Below are 27,609 nucleotides of genomic sequence, written 5' to 3' on the forward strand. Positions count from 1 at the left end.
TCCAACTTGTTCGGGATCTTCGAAGTTACACTACATGTAGTCCGTCTTCTTTCGACTGATTCTCAGCCAATTATTTTGACTCTAGTACTGTTTCCCATCTCTCCAAGACTGACTCAACCTCTTTTTGACCCTCACCGATTAAGATGATGACATATGCATATGAAATGATCCAAAGCAATGCTGACACCAAATTTTCTGTCAAGTAATTGATAACATTAGTGAACAGCAGTGGGTTGAGCACCAATTTTTAATGTATGCCTTCTTCAACAGGGAAAGCTTTCTGATGTTCCAGATCCACTCTGGACTCTAGTTGTTGGGCGACGATACATACAATTTACATCCTGAACAATCTTCATATAAATCTCAAGAACTTTCTGCTCTTGAAGGGCAGTCCAAACAATATCCCCAGACATGCAGTCATAAGCTTTCTCCAGAACTATACAAACCAAAGATCTTTCCATAGATCACAGTATTGTTCACATAGTATTCTGTGTGTTGGACTTGTGTCACTGGTAGAAACCTCGTACATGAATCCAAACTGAGTATGATGGAAGTTAATGAATATGCCAAAGTAACTGGCTACGACATGTATCCATATGTTTACGATGTGACATACTGTAAGTTGATGCCCTAACAATTTCCACAGTATCTGATGTCACCTCTGTTTTTGTAAACAGGTACCAGGAAACTTTCACAAAAGTTATCTGGCATAGGGACACAGGCAAGGATTTTGTTGAGAGAAGCTAACCAATTCAATCTTTCTCCTCCCAAGACTTTCCATGGATCTACATGATGGTTGTCAGGTCCAATTGCATTATCACATTCCATTTTAAATAAGAATTTATTGCAGCCGTATGACCATAATTGGTATAAAATAGGCCTATTCCATTAAACATTACATTATTACCAAGAATATCACACAGAAATTCATTGGTTGTTTTGTTTAATATTCTCTACGGTAGTCACTCAGTGTTTTGACTCATTTGGAACACTTAACAAAATGGTAACGGTCACATGAGTTTTGTAAGATGCTAATTAATTTATTATTTAACCACCTATTCAATACATTATAGTTTTGTACAATTACGATTTGATCCTTGTTACCTAATGAAATGTGAGACATGTTTTGCCTTTCATAGAAGGCATCTTCAGTCATTGTACCTCCTCAAGGTTAAATTAGGCACCTGGTTTATAATTAAATAAATTTAAGATTTAATATTAATATACTTAAAATAGGAGCAGTCTAAAGGAAAATTGAATAAAATTTTTGATATTATTGTGAATAACAACAATATCAGCCATTAGTTGATTAATAGTTGTGACAAAGGTACATAGTACAGCGCTTAGTAGCTGTGGACTGTTTTGAATTTTTAAGTATTACAATTTTTCGGAATGTTAGGAAAAACATTCCAGCGATATGAGAATGTTAATTAGGACCTTATTCAAAAGTAATTTCGTAAAAATTGAAAAACCATCTGGTTGAAGTCTTTGGTTCAAGATTTTTGACTTCCAATAAGTAACTGATGATTTAACATTTGGCATAAACCGACAACTTGATTGGAGTATCTTAACTTGTTTACAAACATAAAATAGGAGCAGTCGAAAAGAAAGATTGAATAACAAAATTTTGGTATTATTGTGAACAACATCATCAGCAATTAGCTGTTGATAAATAGTTGTGTCAAGGGTACATAGTACAGAGCTTAGTAGCAGTGGTCTATTTTGAATTTTTAAATATTGCATTTTTCAGGATGTTAGGAAATACATTCCAGTGATGTGAGAATAGTTAATTGAAATCTTATTCGGAAATTATGTTGTAAAATTGAAAAAGAAAACACAGGTTGAAGCCTTTGGCTCATGGTATTTGCCTTGTAAAAGTAACTGATGATTTAATATTTGGCGTAGTCTATAGCGAAGAGATCAAATGGTAAAGTAAAACAACAAGATTGGAGTATCTTGACTTAAAATAAGCCTGACATCACTGATGAAGGTAATGGATGATTTTCCCGAAACATGCATGGTAAAACAAATAGATTTCTACCATTATAAGGTGTATTGACAAGGCGGACTCAAGTAAAAACTATCTTAAATAGTTCTTTAATACATTCAGAAGAGAGTTGACAGAAACAGGGGAAGTGTTGGCTGACCTGGTATTAAAGATTTAAAAAAGTCTTTATCTTGAAAATTCATGTTTTGAAGTAGAATAAGAATTTGATCACAAAGGCGGCTTTTTATATCTATTATATCATTCAAGTTTTTGTCTTTGTTAAAGTGTTGGTCCAAGAAGATGTATAGGTTTTCAAATTCGGTGATTAGTCTGCCTTTCTTGATTCTTTTTATGATTTTCACTTGCAACACACGAGTTTCTGCACAAAAAACACACACACAGAGAGACCACTTGGGTTCATGAAATCCGGCTTGCATACACAGTTTATGGTGACATCCATGTACTGCCAGTGATTGTACTTCTCATCTGACAATTGAGTCCTGTCCAGTTCTCGTTATACGTGGCATCCGTGGCATAGAACTCACTGTTTTTCTGTTTTCATCCTCCTGACACTCCAACAGCTCTTGCTCTTGTCTAGTAGATGGTAGTTGTGCTGTTATTCTTAACTCTTCTATTATGAAAGGTTAATTGCTGAGATATAAGATCATTCCATGTTAAGAAAACATTATTACTCATATGGACCTTCAAAGAGTGAATACACCTCCTCTTAAGACACCCATAAATCCTCGTGATTAAGGAATATTATAATGTAATTTAAGTCGTATTATGAAAGAAAGAAAAGGATGAGGCTTTTTTTTTGCCTGTGAGTTAACTACTTAACATTCTCTATTTCATGAACAAATTCACAGGGAGGAAGCACAATGGCGGAAACAGCCATTGCTTTGTCGCCTTCCATCATTTTCCCTCCAAAGTTGCTCTGGTACATGTAACACACAATTCATTGCGCTGTGAATTGTCCTGCAGCTTATCTCTGTTGAAAAGAAGTCATCTGTGTATTTGTGTGTGTCTCGTACTGTACAGAAGTTGATACTGAAGATTTGGATGCTGCGGTGTGCGGCAATAAATCACAGCATAAATCACTGATACACAAATTCACAATGAATTTTATCCGTGCTTGATTTAGTTATTTAGCTGTTGTTTCTTAAGCGCATTCTATTTTTACCACTTTCTTTGCAAGCACATTTAATTTTTACCATTCTTTTCGAGGGGCGATATGACGGTACAGCAGTACCTGGCAATGACTGGGCAAATTTATTAAATGCAATTAACTGCATCCCCCACCTCCAAGATCTGTCACCCATTTTCCTTTCCAGTTCGCCTATACTTCAATAATGAAGTTTCATTTGTGCAGCAGTTTACCCTTGTTGCTGTAAAAACCTAAATAAGCCCCCTCTCCCCCCTCTATAATCCCTGTACCCTAGATTTCATAAAAATAATTTGTAGCTTAGTTTCTTCCCCCTTTTATCTTTAACTCAAATACAGATTTCACAAATTTATGCACTGCTCTTTTCCCATTATGCCCTCGAAATCCCTCTAAACCATATGCCCCCTTGAGTTCATGAAGATAATTTGAGCTTGTTTTCTTCCCCCTTTTATCTTGAACTTAAATGTTGAGTTTTACGAATTTATGTGCCCATATTTTCTCGTGTTGCTGTGAAAACCAACTGTTCCCTTGGTCTCCCTTTCCTTTGTAAATAATTTTGAGAATTGCTGTTCTCCAGCTTTCTGGTATACGTACCTCTTGCCAATACTTGTTTATTAGTTACTTTTTATACTTTTTTAAAAGTTCTTCGCATGATTCTTGTATGTGTTTGCCAAATATCCCATGTTTATCTGCCTTTCTCAGTTTTATGGAGAATACTGCCTCTTTTATCTCTTCTTTCGTAATTGGTTCCACCATCCCCGCTGTGGTTAAATCTTCTCGACTTGATCCTGTCACCCTCTATGATCTCTGTGGTTGAGTATATTTATATTTCATCATTATCAACATCTGTACACCTGCAAGGTGTTTTGGAAATGGGTTTCACAAACACGGATTGGTATTTGATTGGTACTGCTTGTTTTCTTCATTTTTGAAATTGCCTTTTAAAGGTCCTTAGACATGATTCAAACACAGGTTCCCTGACTAAAGCATGTGTAACTGCTTCTCTCGGAAACTCTTCATTCACAGATCACTGAAGTACTCCTGCCAGCAGTCGTTAATGGCTTTATGATCAGTAAGCAGGTTTCCCTGGTTGTCTTGGATGTATCTGTTAGCAAGAATGTAACTATTCTGCCTTTCACTCTGAGTAATGATCCTATAGAGTTTATATGTCTCTTCTAGCACTTCAACGTTGTCATATAACCGCTGCTGTGCTTCCTTCTTTGCTTTAATGCGTATAATAAAAATGAAACAAACAACTTTACCAATCAAGTCATCAAAGATAGGAAGGAAGATAGGAATACGAAAGGATAAACACAATGACAGGCTAGTGTGGACATAGGGAGCAAGAGAAGGGTGAAGAGGAACAAGTTTATTGCAGGCTAAAAGAAAAAGATCTACAGTACTCAGCCTATTGCCTAATGCATTGCCGACGGTGTGTGCAGATAAGGAATCAGTCCCATATCCTTTTTGATGTTTGTCCTTGTGTTTATCCTTCTGTGTATTTCTAACCTCCTTCCTTCCTATCTTTGATGATTTACACATCCTTGATATTAAATTATATTTTGAAAACTATCCGTCAAGTTTTGCAACATTCATCCTCTTTTTGGCACACTCTAATTACAGTATTCAAGATACCTGAGAATATCTGCAAAGTAGATAAATATAGACTAACTGGCATGAAAAATGCAATATATGCAAATATTGAAGAAATTATGCGTAATTGTAAACTTAAAAGCAGCACTTCTTGATGGAGAAGATTGTCTGTTATATTTTGTAACAGAATAACACATTAACGGTGGCTTATGACACTGTCCCTGTGGTCTTCACCATTTTCTCTCTCCCACAGCCCAGAAAGTTTTTTTTACAGGACAATGCACAACAAAGTTTATTATCCACTTCCTTCACCCAGCTGTTCTCTTCACCCACTTATGGGCGTTTTTCTTTCAATGAACTGGATTTTTAAGCTTATCTATCAGTTTTAAAATCAATTCTTAAGAGGAAACTTGCATGAGCTGTCGCCCTGGTGGAAGATGGTTGTAGCATGCATTATCTTGCACACGTGTTAAGAACTATGGCTGGAACAACTTTCAGAACAGTACAAAGGTACAGGGTACAGGGTTATTCTAGTAGACCAGGATCAGGTCCACAAAGAGCCACTTCAGGTAGAGATGATCAGTTACTATGGCTACACACGTTCTCTATGACCATCACACCACTGCTCTTGAAATTCGACATTGATTCCAGCAAGTCTGAGGGGTGAGAGAACTGTCTGAAGAAAGTTAGAAGAAGCCAATCTCCATTCCAGACAACCTGTTGCAGAACCAGAGCTCACTCGACAAATCACATTGCTCGACTGCATTATGACTGGATGATCCAATACTGGGAGCAAGTGTTCTTCACTGATGAGTTTTGCTTTTGCCTCTCAATACCAGACAGCAGAGAAATTGTATGCAGGACAACTGAGGAAACATATTCCTCCTGTAAACTTTCCCCCAGGACAATGTCTTGGAGAGATTCTGCGATGGTGGGGCGGGAATAAGTGTGACGATGAGGAAGGACCTAGTCTTCAAAGAACCCGGGACCCTTACAGTGTGACATTATGTGGATGAAACCCTTGAGGAGCATGTTGTGCCTTTAGCTCCATTTATCAGTGATAGTTTCATTCTAATGGATGACAACACTTGCCCACATATTGCACAATGAGTGTAACAATACTTGGACGAAGTTTGAATTCATGTAATAGTATGGCCTGTTTGTAATCCAGATCTGAATCCCACTGAGAATCTACGTCATGAATTGGGAAGAAGGGCCCGCCAGCATTATTCTGACACTTTGTGACTGGCTCTTCAAGAAAAATGGGAGCAGATTCCACAGGAAAGGATTGCAGTATTAATCAGAAGCATTCCTGAGAGGCTGGAAGATGTGATTAAAGCACACTTCTAGAGGTGAGTAAAAGTGTCAGCGAGGAGTAGTAAATTAAAAGTGAGTAAATGAAAAGGCCAGTAGAGTACAAAAGATCAAAGATCTAAAAGTGTACACATTGATTACGTGTTAACTTCGTCTTTCTTGAAGAGTTCAATCAAATTGCTTAGAAAAAAGCAATCTTCTCTTCATTTTCAGGTTCAAAAATGTATTTTCTTTTTTAAATTACTATCTCCTTTACGTCACACCAACACATGTAGGTCTTATGGCGACGATGGGATAGGAAAGGTACAGACCCAGCATTTGCCTGATGTGAAAATGGGAAACCGCAGAAAATCATCTTCAGGGCTGCCACAGTGAGGTTCGAACCCACTATCTCCTGGATGCAAGCTCACAGCTGAATAACCCTAACCGCATGGCCAACTTGCCTGGTTCAAAATTTCTAAATCATGGTATTAGATCATAAACATAATAATTCAGTCTCTTGAAATTGAAAAGAATTTAAAATAAATCTATGCAGTTTAAAAGAAATTGAGAGTTGCATTTTTGTGTTGATCAGTGTATTATGTGTATATTATGGTATAACACTGAAAAAAAAAAAAAAAAAAAACAAGCAATACTCATCTGTTAGGACTACTCCAGAAAATTACTGAAGGTAAAGGCAGAAAACAGAGCTGTGAAACCTGTCAAGATTAAAAAATAAATCACTCTAACACTGGTAGGTTTCTGGCAATAATAGAATGGGAAAGGAGCAGCTACTGCCTTAATTAAGAAATGGAGAACCAACTCCAGGGTTTCAACAGTGGATTTTGAATCCATCATCCCCCAAATGCAAGCTTATGGCTACATGACCTGTACCAAGTACAGCTAACTCACTCAGTGCAAAGATTAAGGAAGATAGCACTTATTTAAAAATGACGAATAAAAGAGGTTGTTGGTCCAGATGACATACAAGTTGAAATGTGAGAAAGTTTAGGTGACATAGGGTTACCCTTTATTGCAGGTCTGTTTAACAACGTTCTGTGCACATAGGACTTCCAGGATAAACTGTGCTAGTACATATTTACAAAAGTAAAGATGATATTGCCTTTTGTAACACCTACAGAGAAGTAAAACTGACGAACCTCACAATGAAACTGCGAAAGAGTGATTTGCAACTTGCAATACTGATTGATTCAACAATGAAAGAAATATGAGAAAGACAGAAAGAAGGAGATAAATAATGAAGTGCAACATGAAAGTCAGCAAGACAAAAACCGAATACTGTATAGGTGCCGGGGAGGAAATCCAAGATAGATTCTTCATGGAAACGCCCTAACAGAAAATTTCTTGCTCTTTGGATATGTTATACAAAGAAAATTTCATGTACTTTGCATACGATTTACACAGAAAATTTAATGTACAATGGTTCATGTTTGTGGGTTACTGTAGTCACGTCCTAGTTCGTGAACCATGGGCAACGGCTGAGTGGCCTAGTAAGTGGTCCTGAGAGTCGGGATACCAGTTGCTATGGAATGGGAGTGGGCATCTCGGACATATTCTGAGTCGTGGCCCTCCTTGTGCTCAGGCGGCTAGGACTATACAATTCACCGGTGGTCCATAACCCGTTAGAGGAGAGATCCTCACTTGGACTATGTGCAAGTAGGGTGGCATCCTGCTTCATGAATTTACCGAGCTCAGAACATTTTAAGCAAGCCTCGGACCTATGGGAGTAACGGAGTCCCACTCCCATCTGACAGGCGAGGGACTCCTTGGAAACAACTTGGTGAACGAAATGGAATTTGATGGGGAGCTATCAGTATTAATGGGGCTTATGGAAGAAAGAAGGTAGAACTGGCTGAGTCAGCAAGGAGGATGCATCTGGATGTGCTAGGAGTAAGTGATATTCGGGTAAGAGGAGATAATGAGAAAGAGATAGGAGATTATAAAGTGTACTTGACGGGTGTTAGAAAGGGAAGGGCAGAGTCTGGGGTAGGGCTCTTTATCAGGAATACTATTGCTTGCAACATAGTTTCTGTTAGGCACGTAAATGAGCGAATAATGTGGGTAGATTTGTCAGTTGGAGGAATTAGGACAAGAATTGTGTCTGTGATTCACCATGTGAGGGTGCAGATGAGGATGAAGTCGACAAGTTTTATGAAGCATTGAGTGACATAGTGGTCAGGGTCAACAGCAAGGAGAGAACAGAGCTAATGGGCAATTTCAATGCGAGAGTTGGGAATAGAACTGAAGGATATGAAAGGGTGATTGGTAAATGTGGAGAAGATATGGAGGCCACTGCATAGGCTAATTGTAGCCACCGGCAGTGCCAATGCACTATGAGAGACTTTGTCTCATTATCAACAATTGATGCCTGCTTGGCCATCAGATGATAGATGTTGATTCCCATAGGGAATCTGGAAGTCTTTGTTCCGAATGAGTAAATTTATAATATCTACGCAGTGGCCTCCACGGTATGCACTAGCCAGCGTCTTGGTAGGTGTGCTAGGTACCAACTGATGAGCCCAGCCTAGCACACGAGGGCGAAACGCTGGCAACCAGGAATGAGTTAGCGGGAAAATTTATAATGTCCAATAACGGACCATTTATATTGGTATTATAAATTTACTCATTCGGAACAAAGACTTCCAGATTCCCTATGGGAATCAACATCTATCATCTGATGGCCAAGCAGGCATCAATTTTTGATAATGAGACAAAGTCTCTCATAGTGCATTGGCAATGCTGGTGGCTACAATTAGCCTACGCAGTGGCCTCCACGGTATGCACTAGCCAGCGTCTTGGTAGGTGTGCTAGGTACCAACTGATGAGCCCAGCCTAGCACACGAGGGCGAAACGCTGGCAACCAGGAATGAGTTAGCGGGAAAATTTATAATGTCCAATAACGGACCATTTATATTGGTATTATAAATTTACTCATTCGGAACAAAGACTTCCAGATTCCCTATGGGAATCAACATCTATCAACTAAAATGATGTCAGTAGGTAAGAAATTCAACAGAATTGAATGTCAGATTGGTGATACAAAGCTAGAACAGGTCGATAATTTCAAGTATTTAGATTGTGTGTTCTGCCAGGATGGTAATATAGTAGGTGAGATTGAATCAAGGTGTAATAAAGCTAATTCAGTAGCTCGCAGTTGCGATCAGCAGTATTCTGTAAGAAGGAAGTCACCTCCCAGACGAAACTATCTTTACATCGGTCTGTTTTCAGATCAACTTTGCTTTACGGGAGCGAAATCTGGGTGGACTCAGGATACCTTATTCATAAGTTAGAAGTAACAGACATGAAAGTAGCAAGAATGACTGCTGGTACAAACAGGCGGGAACAATGGCAGGAGGGTACTCGGAATGAGGAGATAAAGGCTAATTTAGGAATGAACTCGATATGAGGCAAATGGAGGAGGATAGGTTACCTAGGAGAATAATGGACTCCGCTATGGAGGGTAAGAGAAGTAGAGGGAGACCAAGATGACGATGGTTAGACTCGGTTTCTAATGATTTAAAGATAAGAGGTATAGAACTAAATGAGGCCACAACACTAGTTGCAAATCGAGGATTGTGGCGATGTTTAGTAAATTCTCAGAGGCTTGCAGACTGAACGTTGAAAGGCATAACAGTCTATAATGATAATGTATGTATGTATGCATTTAATGTACAGATGAACAATCAAAAACTGTCACATCTCTGGTGATGTGAAATATAAGAAAGTCTACTTCAGCTATATTCAGCTTTGTTCAGTCAGCTGGATGGATTTTGCAACACGGCCCGCAGTTCTCACTCATTGCGTCAGTCGCTCTCACTTTACCATCTTCCTCCTCATGACTTGAACTGCATACACAACTATGAAATTATAAGCACACATATCATGCTGCCACATAGCACAGTGGGTCAGTTGTAAGCTACAAAATTTGGGCCTACCATAACAGCTAAGGATCAAATCCTGGTGTGAATATACGTAATGAACACACAAAGTTTCGCCGAGCTAACTTCAATGCTAAATGCTTCACTCCATTCTGATATTATTCACAAGCATCAATAGAGCAAGTGATGATTCTCGTCCAACATTACAATTTTAGCATGCGTGATGCAGCAATTTGGTAGTTTCACCTAGGGCTGCTCAGAGATGGATACAGTAGTGATGGGTGTCAGGAGACATTGAACATCTTCCAGGCATTGGTTTAAAGTGGATTTCTACTACGGAAAAAGATGACATGTTAATTCAAACTTCACAGCAGAACCTGCTCTTATAGTCAGCGGACCTCACGTAGGTGACCAATTTTCCTGGAAGTCCATACACGGTTTGTAAATGATTAAGAAAAACCAGAATCCACTGCAGAAAAGCTGCCGCCATAGAGTCCCTCTCCGATGAACAGATGGCCACTTGGTGCGCCTTTGCCGAGATGGAGTTAAATCATAATTGGGATCACATGATCTCTGAAGAGACTTCCTTTAGTTCAGAGGAAATCAGGCCAGTTCATGTTTACAGGCCACAGGGAGCCCGATACAGCAAAAGATATACAGCCGTGTGTTCACACAGTGGTCACATTTCTTTGTCGTATTGGGGGTAGATATCATCTGATATGGCTGGAATGCTTCATCAAATAGATGACCGTCTCACATCAAACTAATACGTGAACATTCTACAGAATATTATGGTTTCAAGTGTGAGAGCGTGCTATCCAGATGGGATAATACAGTCCGTGCAAGACAACTCCCAAATTCACACGAGCAGTCATGTTCAGGGCTGCTTTTCTGACAAAGGATCTATTGATAAGGTCATATCAAAACCAACAAAGCATTTTCACTGAGAGGATGAGGAAACCATTAAATAGCCATATACAAAAATTTAGTTGCATTTCGAACTGGAAGGTGTCAGAATCTTTATTCAAAATCTATGTGACAATCCTTGCATCTTGCTGGCGCGGTGCAGTGCACAGTGGAGTAGAGTTGTGCTGGAGAGAAATAGAATGAATTGGCAGGTTACTTTAATATTAGGGAACGAATGTGAAACCTAAATAAGGTGTGTTAATCGCATGATAAAAACACAAATATTTTTGGTACCATGCACAATGAATACACTTTAAGGCCAGTTTCTCCGTTGTGTAATTGATTGTGAACCATGAATATTTAATAATTTCCTTGAACCGTGGGGAAGAAAATTCAAAATGAATGAAATATTGCATTTTCAATATACTGTTTCTCTGATACACATCAAACCGGAAGTCTTCACAAGCCAGCATAATGTCTGATAAATGGTGAAAAACTTATCCAAGGACTGTATTTTCCATGTAGTGTCCGGAGGAATCTGGAGAATCACTTTTGTCAGGAGGAATGTCTTCGAGACAGCATTTATCACTATAAGTCGTCCAGGAATCTAACAGTAGCAAACACTTGTCTTCTGCAAAAGGGAAGAAGGCTTCTTTAAACCAATACTTTAATTTTCTTCCCCCTCTCCATTTTCACTGATTTTGTACCTATTTGCAACTATATTTTTTGCATGAAACATTCCTTTGAAAAGTCTTGGACCAAAAGTTCCAGTTGCCTCCTGTAGTATAATGAATAATTTCAGAAAAAGAGTACTAGCCATAGTAACAGTAGGCATAACTGTGTATGAATGGGTGAATGCACGAACCGACTGAGCAACTAATCTAAAAATCACTGTGTAGCTGCTTCCACAAATTTCTTCGCGACTATCTGTTTTTTCCTCTTCTTCTTGCAGATATGCACAGGATACAAATTTTGTGATTTTTCTACTTTCGATTGTATTTATTTTTGAAGCAACTCAACCAACCAGAGGGTGCGCTGAAATTACTTTGTCCCATTGAAATCTATCTTGAAATGTCCAAGCCTCACAGTCGCAGGTCTTCATCACAAACCTTCTTGCTTGTGAAAATCTTCCACATGTACACCTCAATAATAATGACCTGTACAGCTGTCATAGTGACGTCACCATACAATTTTCGCTAACAGTGGTTAATGAAAGCCACTTCTTATTCCCTTTATTTAACCATAAATATATAGATTTCCCCTTGTACGCAAGATCTCCAGTGTCTTTCATTTTCTTCTATGGACCAGAAGAATATCTTGAACGGGCAGATGTGTCAGGTAACTGCGGTGTCACCTCAATGGATTGATGGGAATCGGACTCGGGATTCAAATTTGGACCCGTAACATCTCTCGTACCTGGCAATGGTGTGCTGTCTTTTCTTTCAGATGATGCAGATGGAGTGTTGCTGCTTCGACTGTCAGTTATTTCACCGAAAGAAGAGAAGCGTTTTTCACGCAAATAACGTAATGCATGCTCTAGAAAATCAGCAAGATTCACGCCTGCTCTCTCAAAGGAATATGTATTAACTGCCTGGCACGGAAAGCTCAAGGTAACGTGCTCACCTTGGCTGGTCACCAGAGCTCTCCACCTTCAGCTATATGCTAATGCGTGCAATCTTATTAGACATTTCAGTGTTGATTTCAGGATCTTACAGCTCGAAATGGCACCTAAATTCTTGTATATTCCTTTCTTATGGTCCCCTCATCCTCTCAGCAAAATTTCATGGTCAGTTTCAATACGACTGTACTGATAGTTCCCTTGTGAGCAGGACTCCATTGAACTGTTCAATTGGGTCCCTCGAGTTCCAGACTTCAACCCCCCACTGAATATATGTGGACAAGGTAGAAACACAATATAAAGATGGATATTGGACAAGTCTAAAACAGTCCTTTTCAGAATTAATGAATGCACACTACCAATTTGTTTGAAAACTGGGAAAAATGTATCACTGCTCGATCACTCTTCAATGAAATCCTGGAAGCATACAACCAAACGATGAAGAGTCTGGAAAGAGGGAGACCATAATGGTGAGAACAGCCACTTCAACTAACTAAGTGCCAGTTCCACAGATGGCATCCCAAGGATCACGGACATAGCAACAGTCACGTATGTACAGATATGACAGGGGGGGGGGGGGGGGGAGAGAGAGAGAGAGAGAAGTGGGGCTACGGATTTGTGTGTGCTGAATGTGATATCACCCTTTGTGTCCACCCCTACTTTGGCTGCATCCTCCATAGGTTCTACGTTTCTGTATTATACAATTTTTCATCCAAGGTAAATTCACTCAAACGATTAGAAGAATTAAGAGAAAATATCAAAAAGATTTAATAAACTCTATTGAGGAAAATTATTACAGAACCAATTCTAGACATTATTACAAAGCCTTTGGTAAACAATTGCAAAAATATAACCCCCGCCCCCACACTGTTGAAAAATAGATAGAAAATTAGCGCATAATGATAAGGAAAACACAGAAATCATGGCGGAAGCATTTAACAAGCTCTTGAACAGTGATGAACCTGAAAAGCTCTTATTAACTGATACACATACCTTGATATAAACTAAACCAGAAAATATAAACTCACCTACAGCAAAATAAGTTGAAACAGTGCTTAAGGAAATTAAGAACTACCAAGCGTGTGGAGAAGACCAGGTTTTTGCAGAGATGTGGAAATACGCCGGCACTCAGACATCCCTCCATATGATTTTACAGAAGATATGGATATCAGAAAAATTCCCAGAACAATGGACAACAGTTATAATTAATCCAATTAATAAGAAAGGTGAAAGAAGTAATCCAGACAACTATAGAGGTATTTCCATCCTTGACTGCACGTATAAGATTTTCTCTAAGATACTATATAATCGGATTAAAGAACAACAACATCAAGAGTTAGGTGAATACCAGGGAGGCTTCAGACCTTGGAGAAGCTGCTCTGAACAAATAATAACTTTGAAGCTAGCCATGGCATATTACAGAAAACAAAACAAGCCCCTTTCAATAACGTTTATAGATTTCAAGAAAGCTTAAGACTTCATCCACAGACCATCATTATTAAAAATTTTGAGACATTTTGGACTTCACCCAAAGCTAATCAAATTGACTGAACTTACTCTAACTAATACAATTTCTAAAATTAAGTTCAGAGGAGAACTTTCTCAACCATTCTTGGTAACAACTGGTTTAAGACAGGGTGACTGATTGTCTCATTTTCTTTTTTAATTGTGCACTAGAGTACGTTATGAGGGAATGGTACAAGAACGACTAGAAAAATATAAAAATTGGAACGCAGAAGGATAACATACATTTGAACTGTCTAGGGTTTGCTGATGATCTAGCTCTTCTGGCCAATGATATTCAGGAAACAAAACAACAAATAAAATCCTTACAGGAAATAGCTCAATATTGGTTTGAAAATTAATTTGAAAAAAAAAACAGAAATTATGCTAACTCAACTTCCGCTTGCAAACAAAATTAAGCTGGGAGACCAAGAAATAAAAATTGTGTAGAAAAATTTAAATATTTAGGTGAAATAATCACATATAACCTGAACATGAAACCAGCATGGCAAAATAGAATAGATAAACTGGTTTCAGCACAGCATGTTACCAAGAATACATATAATAAAACCAAGAATACATATAATAAAAAGTGTCTCTCAACAGCAACCAAATTGAAACACTACAAAACAGTCAACCAACCATAAATTACATGTGCATGTGAAACATTATTCAAAACAACAAACACAGTTACAATAGATAGAGTACTCAAGTTAGAAAGGAGAATAGTGAGAACCTGCTTAAATAAAAATTATCAAGAAAACAGTCTGGAGACTAGCTTCCAATGAAACAATGTATAAAGAAATAGAACCAGAACCTGTGACTAGCACAATGAAAAATAATAGAATATCTTTCTTAGGGCATCTAATACAGTCACCAGAAAACAGAATCAATAGAGAAATAACAGAAAATTATGGAAGAGTAAGAGTAAGAATATTAGATGGATCACAGAACTTAAAGAATACAAAACAAATACACTCAACATATTGAAAGATAAACACACTATCTCCATGGCTAAATGGTTAGCATGCTGGCCTTTGGTACAGGGGTCCCGGGTTCGATTCCCAGCAGGGTCGGGAATTTTAACTGCAATTGGTTACTTTCGCTGACACAGGGGCTGGGTGTATGTGTCGTCTTCATCATCATTTGATCCACATCACGATGCGCAGGTCACCTACGGGAGTCAAATCAAAAGACCTGTATCTGGGGAGCCGAACTTGTCCTCGGACACTCCCGGCACTAAGAGCCATACTCTATTCCATTTCACTAGACTACAGACGAAAATCAACAAACAGAGAATAGGAAGAGTGATTCCAGAAGCAGAAAGAAAATTACGTTCAGAAAGGATGAAACATTATTGGTCTGACAAATAAAAAATTTTAAAAAAAAGAGGAAAAACCTCCATAAACCTAAGTAGTCCTATGTTGGCTAAAACATTTAAATAAATAATGAGGAGGTGAAATTAGGTGGGAAAGTGGTTACTCAACATGCTAGCACCAGGTAAAATGAAGAGGTGGATAAAGAATGAGATGGAGGGACAGCATCATTATAGACTTGAATGAGCTGGATTTGGAGAACGATGATGCGCATGGAAGAAGCAGAGGAGAAAAATCTGCATTAGCAACCCTCTCTGACATGGCATGACTAAAGGTATAAATGTACTGGGGAAGGAAAATGACAACTCAAGTTTCAAATATACTGTGTAAAGAATGTAAGAGCAGTAAGTTATACTTAAAAACAAGGTATAACAGAAGAAGGATTTTAGAATAGGTTACTCAAATAATACTAGTCATTTTTTTGAGCAAGACATAGCTGATATATTGACAACTAGGGAAAAAAAAGACTGTGCAGAAACGGAATCAAAATCTTTGATTATAGCGTGAAATATATGGAAAGAATGCTATATTAACATACGTGAGTAGTTTTACTACCAATCTACCAGAGAAAAGAAGACGACAATTTACTTACCTGATCTAGAAGCAATTTGACACACGATGTATGCCCTTCCCATATTGCAGCTAGTAAAGCACTAATACCATGCTTATCTTTGGCCTGAAAACATAAAATGGGACGCTTAGTAAATAGTCAAAAAATGAAGTTCTGTAATGAAGTAGAAGTAGGCCTTCATCAGCTTCTAATAGATATAGTGATGGAAATTAGTATAAAGGCAGTATAAAGCATGTTTTGTGTCGGGAAAAAAGTGTATTTACTTTTTATTATTGTATGCATTTTTTCCCCATACAGTTTACAATCAAAACATACAAAATAAATTTTCATTTTACATTTGTAATTGAAAACAAAATCATATCTTATACCTATGTGGAAACTGACATACAGGCACTTGTATTTTTGTTAGAATAAACTAAGGTAAACAGTAAACATATCACAACAATGACCTAGTATGTAGTTGAACCTCCATTGTTCTTAATAACTGCGAAAATCCTCTTGGGCATTGATTGTATAAGAGCAGTAATCACGTCTTTTGATACTGAGGTCCACTCCATTCGAATTGGAGACTTAAGCTCAGCCACAGCTGCAAACTGCCATCCATTGTGATAAACACATCTTGCTGGATCCCCCATAAATTCTCTATTGGATTTAAATTTGGACTTCTTGATGGCCAGCTCATAAACGTAATTCCTTTATCTTGAAATCACTTCTTTATCATGGCAGACCTGTGAATCCCAACGTTATTTTGTTGGAAAATTAAATTGTCGTCGCCAAATTCCTCACACATACGAACCAATTCAAAATCCAGCATTTCTGTATAATCATCAATTTAATTTTGAGATGCAGCTATGCTATGCTATGCTAGAAGTGCCTTTAGCACAGAATGCTGCCCAAATCATAACACTGCCAAAATTTCTACTCATCCAAACTTGTTCTTCCTTACGGAGATCATGCCATCTGACTCATCCAAATTAAACTTCTTCTCATCACTGAATATTACTTGGTTCCATTCTAAGGTCCACGACATATGTTCAGCATCATTTAAAGATGGCTTAATGCAAGATTCCTGTTTTCAACCAGAATCAATCAATCAATCAATACTGATCTGATCTGCATTTAGGGCAGTCGCCCAGGTGGCAGATTCCCTATCTGTTGCTTTCCTAGCCTTTTCCGAAATGATTTCAAAGAAATTGGAAATTTATTGAACATCTCCCTTGGTAAGTTATTCCAATCCCTAACTCCCCTTCCTATAAATGAATATTTGCCCCAGTTTGTCCTCTTGAATTCCAACTTTATCTTCATATTGTGATCTTTCCTACTTTTATAGACGCCATTCAAACCTATTCGTCTACTAATGTCATTCCACGCCATCTCTCCGCTGACAGCTCGGAACATACCACTTAGTCGAGCAGCTCTTCTTCTTTCTCTCAATTCTTCCCAACCCAAACATTGCAACATTTTTGTAACGCTACTCTTTTGTCGGAAATCACCCAGAACAAATCGAGCTGCTTTTCTTTGGATTTTTTCCAGTTCTTGAATCAGGTAATCCTGGTGAGCGTCCCATACACTGGAACCATACTCTAGTTGGGGTCTTACCAGAGACTTATATGCACTATCCTTTACATCCTTACTACAACCCCTAAACACCCTCATAACCATGTGCAGAGATCGGTACCCTTTATTTACAATCCCATTTATGTGATTACCCCAGTGAAGATCTTTCCTTATATTAACACCTAGATACTTACAATGATCCCCAAAAGGAACTTTCACCCCATCAACGCAGTAATTAAAACTGAGAGGACTTTTCCTATTTGTAAAACTCACAACCTGACTTTTAGCCCCATTTATCAACATACCATTGCCTGCTGTCCATCTCACAATATTTTCGAGGTCACGTTGCAGTTGCTCACAATCTTGTAACTTATTTATCACTCTATAGAGAATAACATCATCCGCAAAAAGCCTTAGCTCCGATTCCACTCCTTTACTCATATCATTTATATATATAAGAAAACATAAAGGTCCGATAACACTGCCCTGAGGAACTCCCCTCTCAACTATTACAGGGTCAGACAAAGCTTCACCTACTCTAACTCTCTGAGATCTATTTTCTAGAAATATAGCAACCCATTCAGTCACTCTTTTGTCTAGTCCAATTGCACTCATTTTTGCCAGTAGTCTCCCATGATCCACCCTATCAAATGCTTTAGACATGTCAATCACGATACAGTCCATTTGACCTCCAGAATCCAAGATATCTGCTATATCTTGCTGGAATCCTACAAGTTGAGCTTCAGTGGAATAACCTTTCCTAAAACCGAATTGCCTTCTATCGAACCAGTTATTAATTTCACAAACATGTCTAATATAATCAGAAAGAATGCCTTCCCAAAGCTTACATACAATGCATGTCAAACTTACTGGCCTGTAATTTTCAGCTTTATGTCTATCACCCTTTCCTTTATACACAGGGGCTACTATAGCAACTCTCCATTCATCTGGTATAGCTCCTTCGGCCAAACAATAATCAAATAAGTACTTCAGATATGGTACTATATCCCACCCCATTGTCTTTAGTATATCCCCAGAAATCTGATCAATTCCAGCCGCTTTTCTAGTTTTCAACTTTTGTATCTTATTGTAAATGACATTGTTATCATACGTAAATTTTATTACTTCTTTGGACTTAGTCTCTTCCTCTATCTCGACATTATCCTTGTAACCAACAATCTTTACATATTGCTGACTGAATACTTCTGCCTTTTGAAGATCCTCACATACACACTCCCCTTGTTCATTAATTATTCCTGGAATGTCCTTCTTGGAACCTGTTTCTGCCTTAAAATACCTATACATACCCTTCCATTTTTCACTAAAATTTGTATGACTGCCAATTATGCTTGCCATCATGTTATCCTTAGCTGCCTTCTTTGCTAGATTCAATTTTCTAGTAAGTTCCTTCAATTTCTCCTTACTTCCACAGCCATTTCTAACTCTATTTCTTTCCAGTCTGCACCTCCTTCTTAGTCTCTTTATTTCTCTATTATAATAAGGTGGGTCTTTACCATTCCTTACCACCCTTAAAGGTACAAACCTGTTTTCGCATTCCTCAACAATTTCTTTAAACCCATCCCAGAGTCTGTTTACATTTTTATTTACCGTTTTCCACCGATCATAGTTACTTTTTAGAAACTGCCTCATACCTGCTTTATCAGCCATATGGTACTGCCTAACAGTCCTACTTTTAAGACCTTCCTTTCTATCACATTTATTTTTAACTACCACAAAAACAGCTTCATGATCACTAATACCATCTATTACTTCAGTTTCCCTATAGAGCTCATCTGGTTTTATCAGCACCACATCCAAAATATTTTTCCCTCTGGTTGGTTCCATCACTTTCTGAATCAGCTGTCCTTCCCATATTAACTTATTTGCCATTTGTTGGTCATGCTTCCTGTTGTTCGCATTTCCTTCCCAATTGACATCTGGCAAATTCAGATCTCCCGCTACAATCACATTTCTTTCCATGACGTTTCCCACATAGCTGACTATCCTATCAAATAATTCCGAATCCGCATCAGTGCTACCCTTTCCCGATCTGTACACTCCAAATATATCAAGTTGCCTATTTTCTTTAGAAATGAGCCTTACACCTAGAATTTCATGTGTCTCATCTTTAACGTTTTCGTAGCTTACAAATTCTTTTTTCACCAGAATGAAAACTCCCCCTCCCACCTTTCCTATCCTATCTCTACGATACACACTCCTACGCAGTGGCCTCCCTGGTATGCACTAGCCAGCGTCTTGGTAGGTGTGCTAGGTACCAACTGATGAGCCCAGCCTAGCACATGAGGGCGAAACGCTGGCAACCAGGAATGAGTTAGCTGGAAAATTTATAATGTCCAATAACGGACCATTTATATTGGTATTATAAATTTACTCATTCGGAACAAATATTTCAGATTCCCTACGGGAATCAACATCTATATCATCTGATGGCCAAGCAGGCATCAATTTTTGATAATGAGACAAGGTATCTCATAGTGCATTGGCACTGCCGGTGGCTACAATTAGCCTACGCAGTGGCCTCCCTGGTATGCACTAGCCAGCGTCTTGGTAGGTGTGCTAGGTACCAACTGATGAGCCCAGCCTAGCACATGAGGGCGAAACGCTGGCAACCAGGAATGAGTTAGCTGGAAAATTTATAATGTCCAATAACGGACCATTTATATTGGTATTATAAATTTACTCATTCGGAACAAATATTTCAGATTCCCTACGGGAATCAACATCTATATCATCTGATGGCCAAGCAGGCATCAATTTTTGATAATGAGACAAGGTATCTCATAGTGCATTGGCACTGCCGGTGGCTACAATTAGCCTACGCAGTGGCCTCCCTGGTATGCACTAGCCAGCGTCTTGGTAGGTGTGCTAGGTACCAACTGATGAGCCCAGCCTAGCACATGAGGGCGAAACGCTGGCAACCAGGAATGAGTTAGCTGGAAAATTTATAATGTCCAATAACGGACCATTTATATTGGTATTACACACTCCAGTGCCGTGAGAAAATTTCTGCATCCATTATATCATTTCTCAGCCATGATTCAACTCCTATTACAATATCTGGTAAATATATATCTATTAAATTACTTAATTCTATTCCTTTCTTTACAATACTTCTACAGTTCAACACTAACAATTTTATGTCATCCCTACTTGATTTCCAGTTCCCTGTTCCCTTATCACCGCTCCCTAGGCCATCCCGTTTCCCTGAATGTACCTCCCTATTACCCTTCCAAACAAATTTCCTAACTTATACGTACCACTGCGGTTTAAATGAAGGCCATCCGAGCACAGATCCCTTTCTCCTACCCACCCATTAGGATCTAGAAATTTCACTCCCAGTTTCCCACATACCCACTCCATAGTCTCATTTAAATCCCCAATCACCCTCCAGTCAGTATCCCTCCTACACAGTATTCCACTAATAACAATCTCCGCTTTCTTAAACTTCACCCGTGCTGCATTTACCAGATCCCACACATCTCCAACTATGTTGGTACTTATATCAGCTTGCCTTACGTTGTTGGTACCAACGTGAAACACTACCACCTTCTCCTTCCCCTCCTCCCTCTCTTCTACTTTCCTCAACATCTGCCTCAACCTAATTCCTGGATAACATTCTACCCTGGTTCCCTTTCCTCCACACACTTTCCCCACGTGTCTAACGATGGAATCCCCCATGACCAGAGCCTCAACCCTACCCACCTCATTTGATCCCCTCCCCTCCTGGTCAGCCCTATCTTTCCTGATAGCTGCAGAAGCTACTTCCTCCTCCCTTTTCTCCTTCCCATTACCCTGTTCCACCTGTCTTTTCCTATCCTCTACTCTACATTTCCCTTTCCTACCTTTTCCCTTCCTAACGCATCTGGAAGTGACTGGTAACTGCAAATCAGCCATGATTTGAGAGGAATACAAGCTGTTGGCTTTAGCTTTATGGAGAATCAAACGATTATCCAATGCTGACAATTTTCTTGTCCGACCATATTTGCCATTTTGTCCATACTGTGCACCCAACAGACAAAATTATCAATAACACAACTTGAACGCCCTAATTTCGTAGCAATTTGGCGATTAGACAGGCCCACTTCTTGGTAAGCTTTAATACTTGCTTGCTCTTCACCTGAGAGAGGCTTTCCACGTGGCATTATTACAAGTGCTGTATGTGTGAACTGTACAATGGTTGTACACACACCTCCAAGCTAATAACTGTTTACATTTATCAGTGATGCAAGTCAAACAGCAGACCTGCCTTTTACCTACTTCCACCCCTATGACCATCGTCTTTTATGTATTTAAATACTAATGCTAAAGGTACTATGAGAATGTATTTTGTATCCTTTGATTGTAAACTATATGGGAAAAATGCGTGCAATATTAAATATGTAAATAAACTTCCCCCCCACACTTATACAAATTTCCAACACTGTAAGTGTTATCTTACAGATTATTAGGAAGTGTGTTGGCATTTACCTACCCTGCCTTCTTGAGGCATTCTGATACAACTGACCTCTTCTAATATAGGTGGAGGTGTAAGGATTCATTGCACTGATCGGAATTCTCGAGAAATTATACCAGAGCCACACAGCTGCTGTTTTTTAATACTGGGAGCTACACACATTAGTCTACCCCTACCGTTCTTACCACCTATATTTCCCTCAAAAACCAACTGAACAAGTCCTGGGTGTCTTAAAATGTGTCCTATCATTCTGTCTCTTCATCTCGTCAATTTTTTAAAAACAATTTGCTTTACATCGCGCCGACACAGATAGGTCTTATCGCGACGATGGGATGGGAAAGGCCTAGGAAGTGGAAGGAAGCGGCCGTGGCCTTAATTAAGGTACAGCCCCGGCATTTGCCGGCATTGGGAAACGACGGAAAACCATCTTCAGGGCTGCCGACAGTGGAGCTCGAATCCACAATCTCCCGATTACTGGATATTGGCCGCACTTAAGTGACTGCAGCTATCGAGCTTGGTTGGGAAATATTTTTATTTTGGTTTCCTGCTATTCTTTTGTCTGTTCATTTAATTATTTATGCGTGGAAAATTTGGCTTGCTAACGTTGCTTTTAAAATTGAGTGTGTGTACCGTGTTTCTGGGATGATTGAAATGTTTATGTAGAGGGACTGGAAACAAATTTCAGTTTAGTCAGATTAACTGTAGTATACCTACTTAAAAAACTGGCCAGTGGTGTAATTAATTCTTAATGTACAGATCAGTTTTAATATTTGTCATTTATGTGATGCTAGATGCAGACTTCGCTCATTTCTCGGTATTATAAGAGTTACTTTAGTTTGTAATCTGAGCGTATTTTCACAATTATAATTATTTTTAAAATAGACATTTGTCTCTTATTTGAATGAATGAATTTAATAAATAATATTTTGTTTTTGGGTATAAGTAGCTTATTTTCTTACATCGTAAGAAATACTTTAGACTGTTATCTGGGTGTGCACTCATAATTTTAATTATTTTAAAAATATATATTTAATGTGTAATTCAATTTATTTTAACATTAAATTACTGGCTCATGATTTTGTTTATTTTTCAACATATTGCAGAAAGTTATAAATATTTAAGTATCATTCATCAATTTTTTCTAATTTTTAAGTAAAGTTTGATTTACTGAATTTTAATTTCGCTTTCATTTAGTAGTTAGCGATATTGACCTGGCAACCCCTCAAGTAGTAAGCTAAGATCCTGTCCTCTTATCCTTTATGTTCTGGGTACTCTACGTCCGAAAGTTTAATGCTGCTGCTCCCAATGGTAAGTATTTTGTGTCTTGTGCTCATTTGGTCATTTCATGTATGTTTATTGTTGTTTATGTCCATGGGCGTTGCAAACTGAAAAATGCTACGAAAGGAATATACGGTTGTTTTTATGTTTCGTAGATCTAGAGAAAGCATACGACAGGGTTCCAAGGGAAAAGATATTAACAATACTGGGGGACTATGGGATTAAGGGTAGATTATTAAAATCAATCAAAGGCATTTATGTTGACAATTGGGCTGGAGTGAGAATTTATGCTAGAATGAGTTCTTGGTTCAGGCTACTTACAGGGGTTAGACAAGGCTGTAATCTTTCACCCTTGTTTGTAGTTTACATGGATCATCTGTTGAAAGGTATAAAGTGGCAGGGAGGGATTCAGTTAGGTGGAAATGTAATAAGCAGTCTGGCCTATGCTGACGACTTGGTCTTAATAGCAGATCGTGCCGAAATCTTGGAACTTGAAAATAGGTGCAACGAGTATGGTATGAAAATTAGCATTTTGAAGACTAAATTAATGTCAGTAGGTAAGAAATTCAACAGAACTGAATGTCAGATTGAAGATACAAAACTGGAACAGGTAGATAATTTCAAGTATTTAGGATGTGTGTTCTCCCAGGATGGTAATATAGTAAATGAGATTGAATAAAGGTGCAGTACAACTAATGCAATGAGCTCGCAGTTGCGATCAACAGTATTCTGTAAGAAGGAAGTCAGCTCCCGGTCAAAACTATCTTTACATCGGTCTTTGCTTTACGGGAGCGAAAGCGGGGTTGACTCAGGTTACCTTATTCATAAGTTAGAAGTAACAGACAAGAAAGTAGCGAGAATGATTGCTGGTACAAACAGGTGGAAACAATACACGAGGGTACTCGGAATGAGGAGATAAAGCCTAAGTTAAGAATGAACACGAAGGATGAAGCTGTAAACTGGCTTAGGTGGTGGGGTCATGTGAGGCGAATGGAGGAAGGTAGGTTACCTAGGAGAATAATGGACTCTGTTATGGAGGGTAAGAGATGTAGAGGGAGACCGAGACAAGGACGGTTAGACTCAGTTTCTAATGATTTAAAGATAAGATGTATAGAACTAAATTAGGCCACAGCACTAGTTGCAAATAGACATTTAGTAAATTCACAGAAGCTTGCAGACTGAACGCTGAAGGGGCATAATGGTCTATAATGATGATGTATGTAAGAAAGGCCTTCCTTGTTTGTGCTAGCCTGCATTTTATGCCCTCCTTATTTCTGCCATCGTTAGTTATTTTACTACCCAAGTAACAATATTCATCTACTTCCTTTCATTTCCCAATCTAATATTACCTGCATCACCTGACTCTGTACAACTATACTCTATTACTTTAGTTTTGGTCTTATTTATTTTCATCTTGTACTCATTATCCAAGACTGTATCCATACCATTCAGTAATTTCTCCAGATCTTCTGCTGTCTCAGATAAAATAATATCATCGGCAAATCTCAGGGTTTTTATTTTCTCTAGTTGGATTGCGATTCTCATTCCAAATTCCTCTTCGATTTTCTTCACTGCTGTTCTATATAACCATTGAAGAGGAGTAGGGACAAACTGCAGCCTTGCCTCACTCCTTTCTTCATAGCCCTTGATTCTTATCACTGCAACTGATTTTTATACATATGTATGTTCAGTCCTCAGCCTTAAGGCTGGTTGGATCCTCAACAGATGGGCCGATGACCTTCGATGTTAGGCCCCTTAAAACAACAAGCAGCAACAAGATCCTCAACAGCTCCACCATCAGCTGTCATAGATGGCCTAGGCATCACTGAAGAGGTGTACTAGGGAAATGAGGAGTGAGGTGGTTTCTTATTGCTTTCCTCACTGAGCCAGAAGTTATGATTACATATCAGCCTGCCAAGCCCACTGAAACGCATGCATCAACTGACCCTAAGAGCAACATTTTCACACCATTCATAGCAGGGACTGGCTGCATAAGGAACGGCATTACTAGCATTGCTCATACCTCAGTCACTTTATATTGTCAAAGCCAAGGATAAGACAGACAGGTCAATGAAAGTAACAAAATGACTCTAGCCTATACCAGAAGACATGGTGCACTGTAAACACTAGGTCCCGCCAGCAAAAGCATGATTTTTATACAGATTGTAGATATTTCTTCGTTCTTGGTATCTAATCCTGATCACCTTCAGAATCTCAAATAGCTGCCTTTTCTATATCTACGAATGCCATGTATGTGGCATTTATCATTTCCTTAAATTTTATATTAAGATCTGAAAAGTGAGCGAATCCACAGTTATGTCAGATTTATCAGGTTGGTTCATATGTGAGTGCCACTTGTTATTACAATGATTAGTATTTCAACAACGTGGTACAATACCTTACTATAAACTTACTTGTTTTACACATTATCCTTCAAAGTAATCCACCGGGTGAGTTCCAAATAAGAACGAGAGGTAAGATGTCCTGATCAGGTGACCGCCATTTTATAACAAAGAAGTCACCAAAGAACTTTGACCAAACAGTCAACACAGCAATTTTTTTCATTATAACCTAAGAGTATCACTTGTGCTTATTATCCTAATGTTTTTTCATCTTAGTTTTTTCTTTATACAGCAGAAGATGACCAGTAAGTGGTCAAAACATGTTCTGTAAGTGTTAATATATATTCAATTTTGCCTGAGGCAAACAATAAAGTATCGATTAGGTGGTTCTTTATATTAACTTCTTGATAAAACCTAACTGTTGGTGCAACGCAAAGCAAAATAATAATAATAATAATAATAATAATAATAATAATAATCCTCACCAGCTACTATACTTTTCTTCCAGCATCCTGGCAACTTTTTCTTTTTTTCTTTTGTTTTCCCAAAGTCCTTTGGGAACTACTTGTGATCAATTTGGACCATATCTAGACTGTATGCTCCATGGGCCAAGAGCTTCCACTTCAGTTTCCTGATGTTGTCCATAACATTTCTGACAGGGTAAAGCTTCCCATTATTGTGGAGGAAGGACACCAGATTTCCTCTTGGACTAGATTTTATCCTTCACTTTTCGTGATATGTCAGAGTAATATTCTGCATGAATAGACCTGTATTCCTGAAATAAATCAACATGGATAACTCCCTTTCAATCCCAAAAGAATGTTACAATTACCTTTCCAGCCAAGACTGTACTCTTTTGTTTCTTGGTTTTTGAAGACCTGCTATGGTGCCATTCTTTCGTTGGTGATTAAGACTCAAGAATGAAATATTAGATCAAGGTTTCACCAATGGTTTATGGACTTCGCAAAGTGTTCTCCTTCTGCTTCAAACGGTGGTCCCACAACGACTGCCTGCATGAGTATCATTTTGTTTTCATCAATCTGTGTGTATGGGACCCAACCTGCATTCAATTTTCTGTAATGCAAATGGTTCTATTTTATGACTGCTATACTATCAGCACTTCATAATGAAACAAGTTCTTCTACACCAATGTGTGTGTTCTCCTGTATAAGCATTTCAGCAACAGTGGTAGGGATGAACGAGTTAGCAGCCAACGAACATACAGCTTGTTCTCGACCCTCTTTGTCGTCTCCAAAGATTTATCATTTAAACACACAGGTTTCTTGAGAAATGCTTTTCCAAGCTGTTTCTTGACCCTCTGGGAAAGTTCTGATCGCCAGACCTCTTTTGCAATAAGAAATAAGATGATTGCATTGGAATGATTCCTACGTAACTGAAAGGGAGGCAAGGGATTGCAATTTCATCCTTCTAAGATCACTATCTTCATAGGAGGGATTGTTTATTTGCAAAGAATCAGTCCTGGTTGTATTTGAACCATCATGTACATACATTCATAAAGACCCCAAGCACACAGCTGCTACAGTGAGATGGACTCGGCAGAGGAGACTCTCCATACAAGGGGCGGTTATTCCATGGAATGAAGGGAATGAGTCATTCCCTTAATGATTACACACAAAAAAAAATATATATATATTTAAGCATGTTATTGCAGCCAGTATTTTAAATTTTGTGTTGTTTTATATAATATATAATTAACTTTAATTTTAAGGTGACAGTGATGCATGGACAGTTGAGAGTTGCAAACATACATCTCCAAGAGCTACGCAAGGATGTGTATTAAAGCCGTTCGTCAGGCAAGTGGCTTGCCAGACTCGACCATGGCTTCACTCTGGTCCCTTCGTAATTATTCGCTTGGGTTTGGGAAGCTCCAAGCTGAGGGAATGCATCTGACTACTCATTCCGTTTGAGAGTAGGGTATGTGATAAAACTTGGAAGAAAAAGGTTTAATTGTGCTTGTGTTTTCAACTGAAGTAAAATATTGTACAGTGAGTTATACCATTTAATTTACTTTGTGTTATTTGTGAAA

The 27,609-nt window shown here is 38.5% G+C and overlaps 1 protein-coding gene across 1 annotated transcript in view; it reads right to left on the reverse strand.

Moving 5' to 3' along the window:
• The window catches only part of LOC136856793 (myotrophin), a 52,446-nt gene that overhangs the window by 11,670 nt on the left and 13,167 nt on the right, over positions 1–27,609 (reverse strand). Inside the window, exon 3 of the mRNA XM_067134903.1 lies at positions 15,933–16,016. Coding sequence (XP_066991004.1) covers positions 15,933–16,016 — 84 coding nt within the window. The remainder of the gene's footprint in view (positions 1–15,932; positions 16,017–27,609) is intronic.

Source organism: Anabrus simplex, chromosome 1 (assembly GCF_040414725.1).
Source record: "Anabrus simplex isolate iqAnaSimp1 chromosome 1, ASM4041472v1, whole genome shotgun sequence".
In the NCBI taxonomy this organism is placed as follows: Eukaryota; Metazoa; Arthropoda; class Insecta; order Orthoptera; family Tettigoniidae; genus Anabrus; species Anabrus simplex.